Genomic DNA, 15343 nt, shown 5'->3' with positions numbered 1-15343 from the left:
CTTTTTAAATCATCACCATCGTATCATAATTATCACCACCATAGGAACTTCCTGAGTCTATGTTCTTCATGTTATCGTCATTTTACTTAGTCACCCATAAACCCAAAGCTGTAAAACACGTCGAGGAAGGTTTATGAACATTTCATTTCAACATCCTCTGACCTGTGCCCCGGCTTCAGAAATATAATATCAACAAAAGGAAGCGTGGTGACATTTTACATCAGCTAATAACTGACTTTCTTTATATCCCACATCTTAATATATACACACGCTGTGGGGTGACTCTGTGGGGTGACTCTGTGGGGTGACTCTGTGGGGTGACTCTGTGGGGTGACTCTGTGAGCAGCGTTCTCCAGCAGGAGCAACCAACCTTATGCACTGCCAATGGCGCGCTCTGCGGGCACTTCAAAACCATAGGCTACTACACCATACTCCGGTTGTAAAGTGGTGCCATGAACCCTTAATATTGAGGTGAGAAATAAATGATATACTCACAGAAAGCTAAACTCAGCAAAAAAAGAAACTTCCTCTCACTGTCAACTGCGTTTATTTTCAGCAAACTTAACTTATTTGGGATAGGGGGCAGTATTTTCACGGCCGGATAAAAAACATACCCGATTTAATCTGGTTACTACTCCTGCCCAGAAACTAGAATATGCATATAATTAGTAGATTTGGATAGAAAACACCCTAAAGTTTCTAAAACTGTTTGAATGGTGCCTGTGAGTATAACAGAACTCATATGGCAGGCCAAAACCTGAGAAGATTGCATACAGGAAGTGCCCTGTCTGACAATTTGTTGTCCTTCTGTTGCATCTCTATCAACATTACAGCATCTGTGCTGTAACGTGACACTTTCTAAGGCTTCTATTGGCTCTCTAAAGCCGCCAGAAAGTGGAATGAGGTGTCTGCTGTCTCTGGGCAAAGTACAGCAGCAGAGTTTGTAAGTGGTCAGCCTGGGGACAGTGAGACTGGAGATGCGCGGTCACGAGACTTCTCAATTTTTTTTTCAGTCTTTGAATGAATACAACGTTGCCCGGTTGGAATATTATCACTATTTTGTGAGAAAAATAGCATAAAAATTGATTTTAAACAGCGTTTGACATGCTTCTAAGTACGGTAATGGAATATTTAGATTTTCTTTGTCATGAAATGCGCTCGCGCGTTACCCTTCTGATAGTGACCTGAACGCACGAACAAAACGGAGGTATTTGGATATAACTATGGATTATTTGGAACCAAAACAACATTTGTTGTTGAAGTAGAAGTTTTGGGAGTGCATTCTGACGAAGAACAGCAAAGGTAATCCAATTTTTCTAATAGTAATTCTGAGTTTAGGTGACCCCGAAGTTGGCGGATGTCAAAATAGCTAGCCGTGATGGCCGAGCTATGTACTCAGAATATTGCAAAATGTGCTTTCGCCAAAAAGCTATTTTAAAATCGGACATAGCGATTGCATAAAGGAGTTCTGTATCTACAATACTTAAAATAATTGTTATGTATTTTGTCAACGTTTATCATGAGTAATTTAGTAAATTCACCGGCAGTTTTGGGTAGGTATGCTAGTTCTGAACATCACATGCTAATGTAAAAAGCAGTTTTTTTATATAAATATGAACTTGATTGAACAAAACATGCATGTATTGTATAACATAATGTCCTAGGAGTGTCATCTGATGAAGATCATCAAAGGTTAGTGCTGCATTTTGCTGTGGTTGGGTTTATGTGACATATATGCTTGCTTGGAAAATGGCTGTGTGATTATTTGTGTCTATGTACTCTCCTAACATAATCTAATGTTAAGCTTTCGCTGTAAAGCCTTTTGGAAATCGGACAACGTGGTCCGATTCAGGAGAAGTATATCTATAAAATGGTGTAAAATAGTCCTATGTTTGAAAACTTTTTCGTCTCACCTTCCCTAGAGGGGTTAACATGTGTACATATTTGTATGACCATAACAAGATTCAACAACTGAGACATAAACTGAACAAGTTCCACAGACATGTGACTAACAGAAATTGAATAATGTGTCCATGAACAAAGGGGGGGGGTGTCAAAATTAAAAGTAAGTATCTGGTGTGGCCACCAGCTGCATTAAGTACTGCAGTGCATCTCCTCCTCATGGACTGCACCAGATTTGCAAGTTCTTGCTGTGAGATGTTACCCCACTCTTCCACCAAGGCATCTGTAAGTTCCCAGACATTTCTGGGGGGAACGGCCCTAGCCCTCACCCTCCGATCCAACAGATCCCAGACATGCTCAATGGGATTGAGATCCGGGCTCTTTGCTGGCCATAGCAGAACACTGACATTCCTGTCTTGCAGGAAATCACGCACAGAATGAGCAGTATGGCTGGTGGCATTGTCATGCTGGAGGGTCATGTCAGGATGAGCCTGCAGGAAGGGTACTACATGAGGGAGGAGGATGTCTTCCCTGTAACGCACAGCGTTGAGATTGCCTGCAATGACAAGCTCAGTCCGATGATACTGTGTCACACCGCCCAAGACCATGACGGACCCTCCACCTCCAAATTGATCCCGCTCCAGAGTACAGGCCTCGGTGTAATGCTCATTCCTTCGACAATAAACGCGAATCCGGTCATCAACCCTGTTGAGACAAAACCGCAACTCGTCAGTGAAGAGCACTTTTTGCCAGTTCTGTCTGGTCCAGCGACGGTGGGTTTGTGCCCATAGTCGACGTTGTTGCCGGTGATGTAAGGCAGGTCCTCACCAGACAACAGGCCTACAAGCCCTCAGTCCAGCCTCTCTCAGCCTATTGCGGACAGTCTGAGCACTGATGGAGGGGTTGTGCGTTCCTGGTGTAACTCAGGCAATTGTTGCCATCCTGTACCTGTCCCGCAGGTGTGATGTTCGGATGCACTGATCCTGTGCAGGTGTTTTTACACGTGGTCTGCCACCGTCGAGGACGATTAGCTGTCCTCCCTTCTTCCCTGTAATGCTGTCTTAGGCGTCTCACAGTACGAACATGGCAATTTATTGCCCTGGCCACATCTGCAGTCCTCATGCCTCCTTGCAGCATGCCTTAGGCACGTTCAGGCAGATGAGCAGGGACCCTGGTCATCTTTCTTTTGGTGTTTTTCAGAGTCAGTAGAAAGGCCTCTTTAGTGTCCTAAGTTTTCATAACTGTGACCTTAATAAGCTGTTAGTGTCTTAACGACCGTTCCACAGGTGCATGCTCATGAATTGTTTATGGTTAATTGAACAAGCATGGGAAACAGTGTTTAAACCCTTTACAATGAAGATCTGCGAAGTTATTTGGATTTTTACGAATTATCTTTGAAAGACAGGGTCCTGAAAAAGGGCCGTTTTTTTTTTGTTGCTGAGTTTATATACAAGGAATTTTTTTGCTCTAGATTGGAGGAAATGGCCATTACAAGTGTACAAAAAAGCTAAAATCTGAGTCCAAAAGGAGGAACAGCCCTCCAGTTATTCCCCCCCTGGCCCATCATAAAAAAAGGCTTTGTCTGTATCGGTCAGGGTTCTGTCATTTCAATATCTGTCATTTCAAGGACGATACTGAAACGCCAGTTCCAAATCTGGTTTACTTTCGGAATGGAACTGAAATTGACCCAACCATGTGTGTGTGTGAGAGAGTGAGTGAGTGAGTGAGTGAGTGAGTGAGTGAGTGAGTGAGTGAGTGAGTGAGTGAGTGAGTGAGAGAGAGAGAGGTGGGTTAAGAGGTAACCATCGCTGGGGTTTTGGCAGAGCCTGTGTGTGTCTAATTGGTTTATGCGGGTCCCTGGTAAGACACAGACTATCCCATTCCTTGGAAGTCTCTGGTCTCTGGAGTGTTTCAGGATGTGGGAGGTTTTGTGTGGGTGTGTGTGGTACGTTTGGCATCATCTGGCTGCTGGTGGAACACAGTGTTCCTATGCCGCCTCTCCCCCAGGCTTCTACAACACAAGGACAGTGTGTTGGAGACAGAGTACAAAGACACAGCAATGTGACCAACCAAAGTATTGATCATGAGGGATTCTCTTTAAAAACTCTGGCCAGTCACACATACACCAGTGTACGGATCTCGCTCGACTAACCACATTCCTGATGAGTCAACCTTTCTGAGTTAGCAGTTAACTAAGCAGTTAACCAAGCACATGATCGCTGCCTAGGCCTCCCTGGAGGGGAAACACCCATACACTGACAGACCTCTGTCTGGGATGATAACAGGAGAGAGGAATTTTAACTTGTCTGCTACCTGCCCACTCGGGTCAAAGCACCGGCCAAAACAGTTATTGAACGTTTCTTATAACAGAGTACAGACTTCCTGAATATAATGCTAGACATGATACAGCACAGAGCTGCTGCTGATGACCAAATAGCGGGTTGCATTCAGAGACAGAGCTATATAAGTCTAGTGGAAATTAGTCAAGCACTGCACTGGTAAGGCTCAAGAAGTGGTTTAATCTTTTGCCTGATTGCGTAGTTTTCCCCCCAAATTACATTTTGTTTTCCCCTGTTTTTCAAAAAAAAAAAAAAAAAATGCACTCAAAATCACACTAATAGAATAACAAAATTGGATGTTAAAAGTCGACAACAATGCTTGAATCACATCAGACGACCACTAGCCAGAGACTGTTTGGCTAGCAATGTTTCTGTAGCGCTCATGTGATTGAGTTTGCAAATCAAATGACCACTGGACTGATGCAAATAATCACGATATCATCCTGCCAGGTAGGCAGAGGCTACTTTGTAGTTAATGTTTAAATTGACAAGGTTTTTGCGAACATTTCCAAAGTCGACAATGGTTGTCATTACATTCTTGTCGTCGCAAACGGCTACACAAAGTGGTAGACCAAAACGCGCGCACACAGACATGGTGTGCCGTTGCCTCTTCAGAAATTTGAAGGACAATATGAATCACTGATTCATATCTTACAATTATCTTGGGTAAAAAAAAATCATGCATTTTCATTGTGTGTCATACAGTGTGTGTGTGTGTTTGTGTGTGGTCGACTGAGGCTGCAGTACAGAAGAGGTCGACAGGGACAGACAATGGGACCAAGCAGCAGTAGCAGCAGACAGGAGGATGACGACGTCCACTAAGGAACTGACAGGCCCTCCACAAACAGGATAGTGTTCATTGGGGCACACAACGGAAAACATTTTCAAAATGTGTTGCATGTGCTTGTAATGAAAGTGAGCGTTTCCTCATTGGACATAATGCTCAAATCCAGGACAACTCCCTCCCTGTTTTAAACATAACACCACCACCCAGCTCTTACAGACACAGGAGGAGGACAGAGGATGAGGGAGGCGTCTGTGGCAGGTACAGACGGGAGGGCTCCCTCTATGGGGGACAGAGGCTGTTCGTTAGGTAGCTTCTAGCTAGCCACAACACCAGGCTGAGGCTCCAGCTGGGTCGGGATGCAGTGTTCTCTGGGACCAGGAACCTGCCGACGTATACACAGCACCACCAGATGGTTCACAACAGCCAGGCAACAACAAATCAGGGAATCCAAGGACACACACACACACACAGTACAAAGTACAGCATTTGTCCCCCACTGTGTGCTATTGCTCCACTATTGGGTCTAGTTTATTGCGATTCTTTAAAACCTCAACTGCTGACTGAACCTATTTGACTAGATAAGATAACTCTGAGCAAACATGATTAGCTCAGGCAAAGAGAGGCCACACCAGTCCTGTTGTCTTTCACTAGGTTTTCCTGTGGTTTCCCATGTTTGAAGAATAATTTTTTTTAACACCTAGGCGGCATCCCAAATGGCACCTTATTCCTTACGTAGTGCACTACTTCTGACCAGTTCAAAAGTACCGCACTATAGGGAATAGGGTGCCATTTGAGACGTACTCCCTAATCAGGTCAACTTGGGCCCATTCTCACCTTCACACCATCAGCCTGATAAGTGACAGTAACACAGGTTTGGTTTCAATTGGAAAGGAGGAACCTGTACACAACGTTAATCCAGCAGACAATGGACATGTAAATGTAAAAAAATACTAATCTCCTCAGGAGTGGAAGTGGCTCGTTGAGTACCTGACAAAGTCGCTGACCAAGGCTTGATGGCCAAAACACATCCATTGTGACTGCTGATGATTAAACTAAGTTAGCTCCAGGTTAGACCTTGTTATTTTTCTCGACTAACAGCATCCATAGAAAAGTTAACCCAGTCTGGATGCATCCCAAATGGCACCCTATTGCCTACACGGTGCACTACGTTTGAACAGAGCCCGTATGCGTTAGGTTTTGATAGCTCTGTCTTGGTGCATTACACAACCACACTTCAAAAAGACAAAAAAAAAAACGGCATTAAAAGCATAAATCGCTATGACAAATTATTTCCTGCTACGGTCCAAAAGGTCAACAACACATTTTTACAACCTACTTAATACACCAGGGCCCGTATTCACAAAGTCTCAAGAGGGGGAGTGCTGCTGTGCTGATCTAGGATCAGTTTCGATTATATGGATTGGGGGGACCTGATCCAAGATCAGCACTGTCTCCAACTCTGATGCACTTCGTAAATACGACTCAGCAGAGGCAGATTCCTACAAGGGGTGAAGATAAACGCTGCCGCTGGCTGACTTCCAGCCTACCGGTGTGTGTGTGTGTGTCTTACCACACACCCCCACTGCTCTGGGCTCTGGAATAACAGTTGACCTTGGACCTGGACATAGATCACCACAGACTGCCGAGGAATGTTGTGAGAGAAGGGAGGAAGTGGCTCTGGTTACCGAGGGGCCTAGTCGAGGCCAGGAAATCAGGTTCTGGCAGTGACTGACACTTGAACACCAGAGGGGGGTAAAACTTGTCCTAAATGGCAGCCTATTCCCTATATAGTGCACTACTTTTTAATGAGCGCCACGGGGAATAGGGTGCTATTTGGGGGGGACACATACACACCTCATGTTAGGTTACAAAATAGAGGTACTGTATCTACTAGGCTAATCTACTCCATCTAGAAGGTAAATAATTATTTGTGTTTTCCAGGGGAGGTAACTGCAGCCAGTAGGAACGTAGGTCAGAGGATCCCACTCCACACACCAGCGCAGTAAGAGACATCCGGCTATGAGTAAGTCCCAAATGACTACTTGTGACTAGGGATGTGACCAAATGGAAAAATGTTCTTGATGTTTAACCTGTTAGGGCTAGGGGGCAGTATTTACACGGCCGGATAAAAAACGTACCCGATTTAATCTGGTTATTACTACTGCCCAGAAACTAGAATATGCATATAATTATTGGCTTTGGATAGAAAACACCCTAAAGTTTCTAAAACTGTTTGAATGGTGTCTGTGAGTATAACAGAACTCATATGGCAGGCAAAAACCTGAGAAGATTCTGTACAGGAAGTACCCTCTCTGACCATTCCTTGAGCTTCTTGGCTCTGTTTATTGAAAATTTAGGATCTTTGCTGTAACGTGACACTTCCTACGGCTCCCATAGGCTCTCAGAACCCGGGAAAAAGCTGAATGATGTAATTCCAGCCGCTGGCTGAAAAACATTAGCGCCTTTGGTAAGTGGCCGATCAGATGACCATCAGACTGAGGCTCGTGCACGAGGGGATCCCATGTTTTTATTTTCTCTCTCTTTGAACGTAAACACGCTTTCCCGGTCGGAATATTATCATTTTTTTACGAGAAAAATGGCATAAAAATTGATTTTAAACAGCGGTTGACACGCTTCGAAGTACGGTAATGGAATATTTAGAATTTTTTTGTCACGAAACGCGTTGGGCGCATAACCCTTATTTACCCTTTCGGATAGTGTCTTGAACGCACAAACAAAACGCCGCTATTTGGATATAACTATGGATTATTTGGGACCAAACCAACATTTGTTATTGAAGTAGAAGTCCTGGGAGTGCATTCTGACGAAGAACACCAAAGGTAATAACATTTTTCTTATAGTAAATCTGACTTTGGTGAGTGTTAAACTTGCTGGGTGTCTAAATAGCTAGCCCTGTGATGCCGGGCTATCTACTTAGAATATTGCAAAATGTGCTTTCACCGAAAAGCTATTTTAAAATCGGACATAGCGAGTGCATAGAGGAGTTCTGTATCTATAATTCTTTAAATAATTGTTATGCTTTTTGTGAACGTTTATCGTGAGTAATTTAGTAAATTCACCGGAAGTTTGCGGGGGTATGCTAGTTCTGAACGTCACATGCTAATGTAAAAAGCTGGTTTTTGATATAAATACTTGATTGAACAAAACATGCATGTATTGTATAACATAATGTCCTAGAAGTGTCATCTGATGAAGATCAAAGGTTAGTGCTGCATTTAGCTGTGGTTTGGGTTTATGTGACATTATATGCTAGCTTGAAAAATGGGTGTCTGATTATTTCTGGCTGGGTACTCTGCTGACATAATCTAATGTTTTGCTTTCGTTGTAAAGCCTTTTTGAAATCGGACAGTGTGGTTAGATTAACGAGAGTCTTGTCTTTAAAATGGTGTAAAATAGTCATATGTTTGAGAAATTGAAGTAATAGCATTTCTAAGGTATTTGAATAACGCGCCACAGGATTCCACTGGCTGTTACGTAGTTGGGACGATTTCGTCCCACCTACCCTAGAGAGGTTAAACAGCAAAACACATTTTTACATAGTTCTTTTGTGAAATGTCCATGTGAATTCACAATGCAGCTTTGCTGCTGCCAGCATTGGTTTGGGTCTCACGGTGCGTTCCTTTCAGATGGTTAAGCATTGCATCTGTGCTACCATTAATTGACCTCAATTCCACCTCGCAAAGTTTGTATTTCCTTCTCATTTAACTTCACAGTACTGCCAAACAGGACTTCACTGCTGTCACTTGCCTTTCTCTGCCATTTTTCCAACTTAACGATGATGACAGTGGTGGAGAGCAGACTGGAAAAATAATTGATTCCACGACTCCTCGAACGTCAACTCCCACTGACCACCATTTCTGAGTGTTAACTTTTCTAGGGTAGGGGGCAGTATTTTCACGTCCGGATGAAAGGCGTGCCCGAAGTAAACTGCCTGCTACTCAGGCTCAGGTAGGATATGCATATTAATAGTAGATTTGGAAAGAAAACACTCTGAAGTTTCTAAAACTGTTTGAATGATGTCTGTGAGTACAACAGAACTCATATGGCAGGCAAAAACCTGAGAAAAATCCAACCAGGAAGTGTGGAAATCTGAGGTTTGTAGTTTTTCAAGTGATTGCCTATACAGTATACATTGACTTAGGGTTCATTTTGCACTTCCTAAGGCTTCCACTAGATGTCAACAGTCTTTAGAACATTGTTTCATGCTTCTACTGTGAATAGGGAGAGAATAAGAGCTCCTGAAAGTAGATGAATGAGAAAATGACATGAGCTCAGTGGTGCAAACTCACGTGAGAGTTAGCTGTGTTCCTTTTCTTTTTTGAAGACAAAGGTCTTGTCCGGTTGGAATATTATGGAAGATTTATGATAAAAACATCCTAAAGATTGATTCTATACATCGTTTGACATGTTTCTACGAACTGTAATATAACTTTTTTGACTTTTTGTCTTAACTTAATGTGCGAGCACAGCGCATTTGGAGTACTCGACCGAACGCGCAAACAAAAAGGAGGTATTTGGACATATATATGGACTTTATCGAAACAAATGAACATTTATTGGGGAACTGGGATTCCTGGGAGTGCATTCCGACGAAGATCATCAAAGGTAAGTGAATATTTATAATATTATTTCAGAGTTTTGTTGACGCCACAAAATGCCGGGTTTGGTTTCTTGTCTGAACGCTGTACTCAGATTATTGCAAAGTTTGCTTTCGCTGTAAAGCTTTTTTGAAATCTGACACAGCGGTTGCATTAAGGAGAAGTGTGTCTATAATTCTTTGAATAACAATTTCATATTTTATCAACGTTTATGATGAGTATTTCTGTAAATTGATGTGCTCATTCACCGGAAGTTTTGGGAGGCAAAACATTTCTGAACATTATACACCAATGTAAAATGGGGTTTTTGGATATAAATATGAACTTTATCGAGCAAAACATACATGTATTGTGTAACATGAAGTCCTATGAGTGCGCGTCCCACATACCCCAGACAGGTTAAAATTCAATGCCTGCTCGGAATTGACTCCTAAGATTCTTTACTTTTGGAAAGGAGGAGACTGATTAGTTGCCGTACTTCCGAGAACTCGCATCTTTCATAGCAAGCTAGCGAGGGATGGAGAGACAGGGGAGGGGCACAGTATAGGCAGGTCAGCCACCAGACAGACAGATGGGTCTAGTGCACTGTTCTATCGGCAATCAAAAGTACTCTTCATTCTGGAATTTCATATTTGGACAAACTATATTGAATGTTAGTCATGCCACAAAAATCTGAATTTAATAATTCCGAAACATTCGAGAAACAAACTAATGGTTTGATGATGTTGAAGGAAATACACGGCCTATAGATTAATGGGCCGAGCCCATTTCATTTGAACTCTTTCCGTCAGTCCAAGAGAGGTAGCATCTGTGACATCTACAGTATGGCGTGCGTCAGACAGTGGAGTGGACCATCACATGTTCACCTAGTGGGGGTCTGCAATGGACACCACATGTTTTCGGTCAGCCTGGCCAGGAATTAGGCTATGTCTGTGTCCCAAATAACACCCCATTCCCTACGTCGGGGATCATCAACTAGATTCAGCCGCGGGCCAATTTAGTCTTGGGCGGGTGGTTGAGGGGCCGGAACATAATTACAAATAATTAGTAGACTGCAAATTGACCACAAGAAGCCCAAGCAGATATAATATTTGAGTAAAACATTTCAAACCTTGCTTAATTGCTAAATTAAAATCAATTGGAGGTGATTTCCTGGTGTTTTTACTGTCTTACTTCCAACAATGAAAACGCAACAAAAGAAAACTAAAATATTTGGAAACTTGGGTGGCCAAATAAAAACCACCCGCAGGCCACCAATTGGGGAACACTGCCTTACAGTGAACTACTTTGGACCAGGGACGCTAACTACCTCACTTCAGCGGAGAACTGCTCTCACCCACGTGCATGCAGGCCACAAAACGCCTTTTGGGGGGGTGGGGGGGCAGGCAACTGAGTCAGAGGCATGCGTCATGTCTGATTGTTCAGAGCCCTCCTCTCTCTCTGGCTGTGTGGCTCTGTAGAGGCAAGCAGGCTTCCTCTGAGTGAGGCAACATCCCCCACACACTAGGGTTGGGCGATATTTGGCCAGACCTATTTCACGATATGCTACTCCAAATATTGTCGATATCTGATATTATCGTGTTGCATTGTAAAAAATGACAAAATAATTCCACTGTGCTTATTTATGATCTTATAGTCGTCTTCTCATTAAAAAAATACTTATGACGGGAAAAAAAGGGTTTATTCGTTTAGACTTCATGCTGAACATATTGATACGACTGCACAGTTTTGAATTGTAAAGTTCAAATATCACCAATAGTCAATGTTATCATATAGTCTATCAGCCCAACCCTACACAGACACACACTGCTGCTGGTGACAAGCCTATATTAAATCAGGTTGGGTTTGTGTTCAGTCAAAGAACACTGTGGTGAAACATTCCCAGTGGCTCTCTCTCTGACTGACCATAGGGTGGACCAAACACACAGGGTGGTGTGCAACAGGAGTGAAAAGATTCAATACAGAAGACAGCAATCTGTGTTTACAGTGGGCAAAAAGCCAGGACGAAAGGGTGAGGAGAACACACACCAAGAATGGAGGGGAGAGAGTGACAACACTCATGTCTGAGTCACTGAGTCACTTATTAAACAAAAACACAAGAGAACTGGAGCTAAAGGACACCCCTTGCTCTCCTTCTCCCTCCCTCCCGGGCTGAACTCACCGGACCAGTTCATTCACCAAGGCATTTCCTGGAATCAGGACACGTTTCCCCCCTTCTGCCACAACAAATACAACACACTCTTCTCCCCTCCCCCCCCTCACCTCTCCCACCAGGAGGGTTATAGGCAGAATGGTGGCTAATAATGTAATCCTCCAAACCAACAATTTCCACAGGCTTTAAACTAATAAGCTACATCAGAGAAAATGACACATTAATAGGTCATATTTGAGAATGTTGTCCACAAACAGAGACTTCTCTGTAAACTGGAGCTTTCTGTTTCACTTTCATGTTTTAGATTAGGTGTCCTCCATACAGTACAAATGCAAGCTGTAGGCTTAAGTATATGTACACTGAATAAAAATAGGGAAAAAATGTATTACTCTTAAATGCTGTGCACACATTTGTTTATATTCCTGTTTGTGAGCATTTTTACTTTGCCAAGATAACCTATCCACCTGACAGGTGTGGCATATCAAGAAGCTGATTAAACGGCATGATCATTACACAGGTGCACCTTGTGCTGGGGGGACAATACAATGCCACTCTAAAATGTGCAGTTTCTTCACAACACAATGCCACAAATGTCTAAAGTTGAGGGAGCGTGCAATTGGCATGCTGACTGCAGGAATGTCCACCAGAGCTGTTGCCAGAGAATCGAATGTTAATTTCTCAACCATAAGCCGCCTCCAACGTCGTTTTAGAGAATTTGTTAGGTGTCGTGTGGGCAAGTGGTTTGCCGATGTTAACATTGTGAACGGAGTGCCCCATGGTAGTGGTGGAGTTATGGTATAGGCAGGTATAAGCTAAGGACGAACACAATTGCATTTTATCTATGGTAATTTGAATGCACAGAAATACTGTGACGAGATCCTGAGGCCCATTTTCTTTTTTTTCAAGGTATCTGTGACCAACAGATGCATATATGCGTTTACAGTCATGTGAAATCCAAAGTTCAGTGCCTAATGAACTTATTTCGATTGACTGATTTCCTCATGTGAACTGTAACCCAGTAAAATCTTTGAAATGGTTGCACGTTGCGTTTATATTTTTGTTCCGTGTATTTAAAACAACGGATGTAGCCTAGTATTACGAGAAAGTCTCCCTTGAATGGGAAACATGAGGGAAGTCTATTTTTTTTTATTTATCTGTATCGGCCAAACGTTACCTTTTCACAGAGACAGAAGAATAATGTGCCATTTTTTCCAAAAGAGCATCCAGAGTCTGAAAATCCAGCAGATCGTTAGACTTGGCATGCATCTTGTAATCCATCTAGAAGCTTCCCTCAAAGCAAAAAAAAAGAAAATGACAGGAGAAGTTTGGCTCCCTTTCGCTCCTTTTCCCACAAACACAGGAAGAGATCGGTTCTGTTTAAGGTTCCAATCTAGATCCGTTTCACAAAATCCATCCACAATAATCCACACATGATTAATCCATTGATCCAGGCTTAAGAGATGGGTATTCCTTGAAAAAAAAATATTTAAAAAAAAAACAGAAAAGGGACAGGGATCGGGGTAAGATTATGCCTGTGGAGGCCTGACTGGAGCCGGCTGGCTGAGTTAGCTGTGTGTGCCGGTCTCCTTCGGTCTACCCCCTCCCCCTCTCAGCAGCAGCACAACGGCCCAGCAGCCACAGGCTCCTCGCCCCATTGTGTGTGTGTCCACCCCGGGCCTCCCCCACTCACAAGCAGCAAGAGTGAGAAAGGAAGGAGGACAGCGCTCCAGTGAAAAAAAATCAAAAAAATCCAGGAGAGCTTGCTTCTTCCCTTTCTCTCGTAGCTCTTCTCTCTCAAAACACACACACAGCAAACGGCGTGTGGTGGTTATTCAACGGTGAAAATGGCTCTGCTGTTCCGCTTCCTCATTGAGCTCTAGTCTCAGCCCACAGCGCATTACCCCTCCCTCTCCCTGCGCTCTCACTCCACCCCTCCCTTTTCTTCCCCCCCTCAATAGCTTGAGGTCCCTCCCTCTCTCCCTCCACACCTTTGGCACCCCACCCCCTCCCTCCTTCCTTCCAATTCACCCTGCCCCTCCCCCACTTGCCGTTCTCCTTTCGGGCTGATCTTGTGAACCAACGGACTGCCTACCCCCACCAAACCAAAGGCTACCTTATCTACTGCTCTCGCTCCCCCTCTATTCCTCCCCCTCCATCCCTCCCTCTCTCCCCACCACGCTGCTGCACACACATTCACACAGCACGTCTAGACTAATACAAAAGCATCCACGCCGGCCGGGCTTTTGTCAATGCAGAGAGAAAGAGAAACAACGAGAGAGAGAGAGATAATATGTAAGACAATACTATAAGAGGGGGAGGACTGAACAATCCATTCCTTCTTCACAAGGCCAGCGGGCCACTGCTGCTAAATTGTTAATAAAAAAATGTGGGATGGTAAGCATTTTCAGTGTCAAACAAAACCAGATATAAAGTAGAAAAGATAATGGAGCAATTTTTTATTTTTTATTTTATTTCACCGTTATTTAACCAGGTAGGCTAGTTGAGAACAAGTTCTCATTTACAACTGCGACCTGGCCAAGATATATCAAAGCAGTTCAACACATACAACAACACAGAGTTACACATGGAATAAACAAACATACAGTCAATAATACAGTAGCAAAAGTCTATATACAGTGTGTGCAAATGAGGTAAGGGAGGTAAGGCAATAATGGTGGCGAAGTAATTACAATAAACCAATTAAAACTGGAGTGATAGATGTGCAGAAGATGAATGAGCAAGTAGAGATACTGGGGTGCAAAGGAGCAAAATAAATAAATAAATACAGTATGGGGATGAGGCAGTTGCATGGGCTATTTACAGATGGGCTATGTACAGGTATAGTGATCTGTGAGCTGCTCTGACAGCTGGTGCTTAAAGCTAGTGAGGGAGATATGAGTCTCCAACTTCAGTGATTTTTGCAGTTCGTGCCAGTCATTGGCAGCAGAGAACTGGAAAGAAAGGCAGCCAAAGGAGGAATTGGCATTGGGGGTGACCAGAGAGATATACCTGCTGGAGCGTGTGCTATGGGTGGGTGCTGCTATGGTGACCAGTGAGCTGAGATAAGGCGGGCTTTACCGAGCAAAGACTTGTAGATGACCTGGAGCCAGTGGGTTTGGCGCCGAGTATGAAGCGAGGGCCAGCCAACGAGAGCGTACAGGTCGCAGTGGTGGGTAGTATATGGGGCTTTGGTGACAAAACGGAGGGCACTATATATTTTTAAATAAGATATCCTCTGAGAAATTTCTATTACCAAAATAAAAACTAGACAGACAGGGAGAATCTAAAATTCTCAAAATGCCATGGGGCCCCCAATTGATTTGTTTATGTTTGAGTCACTATCACTCAGCATAAGAACACGGTGTAAACCATAGCGAAATGTGTAGAATTGCTTTAAAATAACCAACATTTTGTCTCTGCGGCCAATAGTAAGGCCTCAAAAAAAATTGCTCGGAGACTGCGCCTTTGGCTGAAAAAAAAATCCTGCGGGAGACAGTGGATATTCCTCTCGCACAACAAACAGATATCAACTCAGACACAGGGG

At 43.4% G+C, this 15343-nt stretch overlaps 1 protein-coding gene across 6 annotated transcripts in view; it reads right to left on the bottom strand.

The window, feature by feature from the left end:
* The window catches only part of brd4 (bromodomain containing 4), a 65000-nt gene that overhangs the window by 26099 nt on the left and 23558 nt on the right, over positions 1–15343 (bottom strand). For 4 of the 6 annotated variants that reach the window (XM_029727234.1, XM_029727236.1, XM_029727237.1 and 1 more), the window contains exon 1: positions 12974–13720. The exons of the other annotated variants lie outside the window; for them this stretch is intronic. In XM_029727234.1, the coding sequence (XP_029583094.1) occupies positions 12974–13077 (104 nt within the window). In that variant the 5' untranslated portion in view covers positions 13078–13720. Of the gene's footprint in view, positions 1–12973; positions 13721–15343 lie in introns of those variants that run through there. 6 annotated transcript variants of the gene reach the window in all.

Source organism: Salmo trutta, chromosome 32, assembly GCF_901001165.1.
Source record: "Salmo trutta chromosome 32, fSalTru1.1, whole genome shotgun sequence".
Taxonomy (NCBI): Eukaryota; Metazoa; Chordata; class Actinopteri; order Salmoniformes; family Salmonidae; genus Salmo; species Salmo trutta.
The sequence above is the reverse complement of the archived record's forward strand: the minus strand, read 5'-3'. Positions and strand labels throughout refer to the sequence as shown.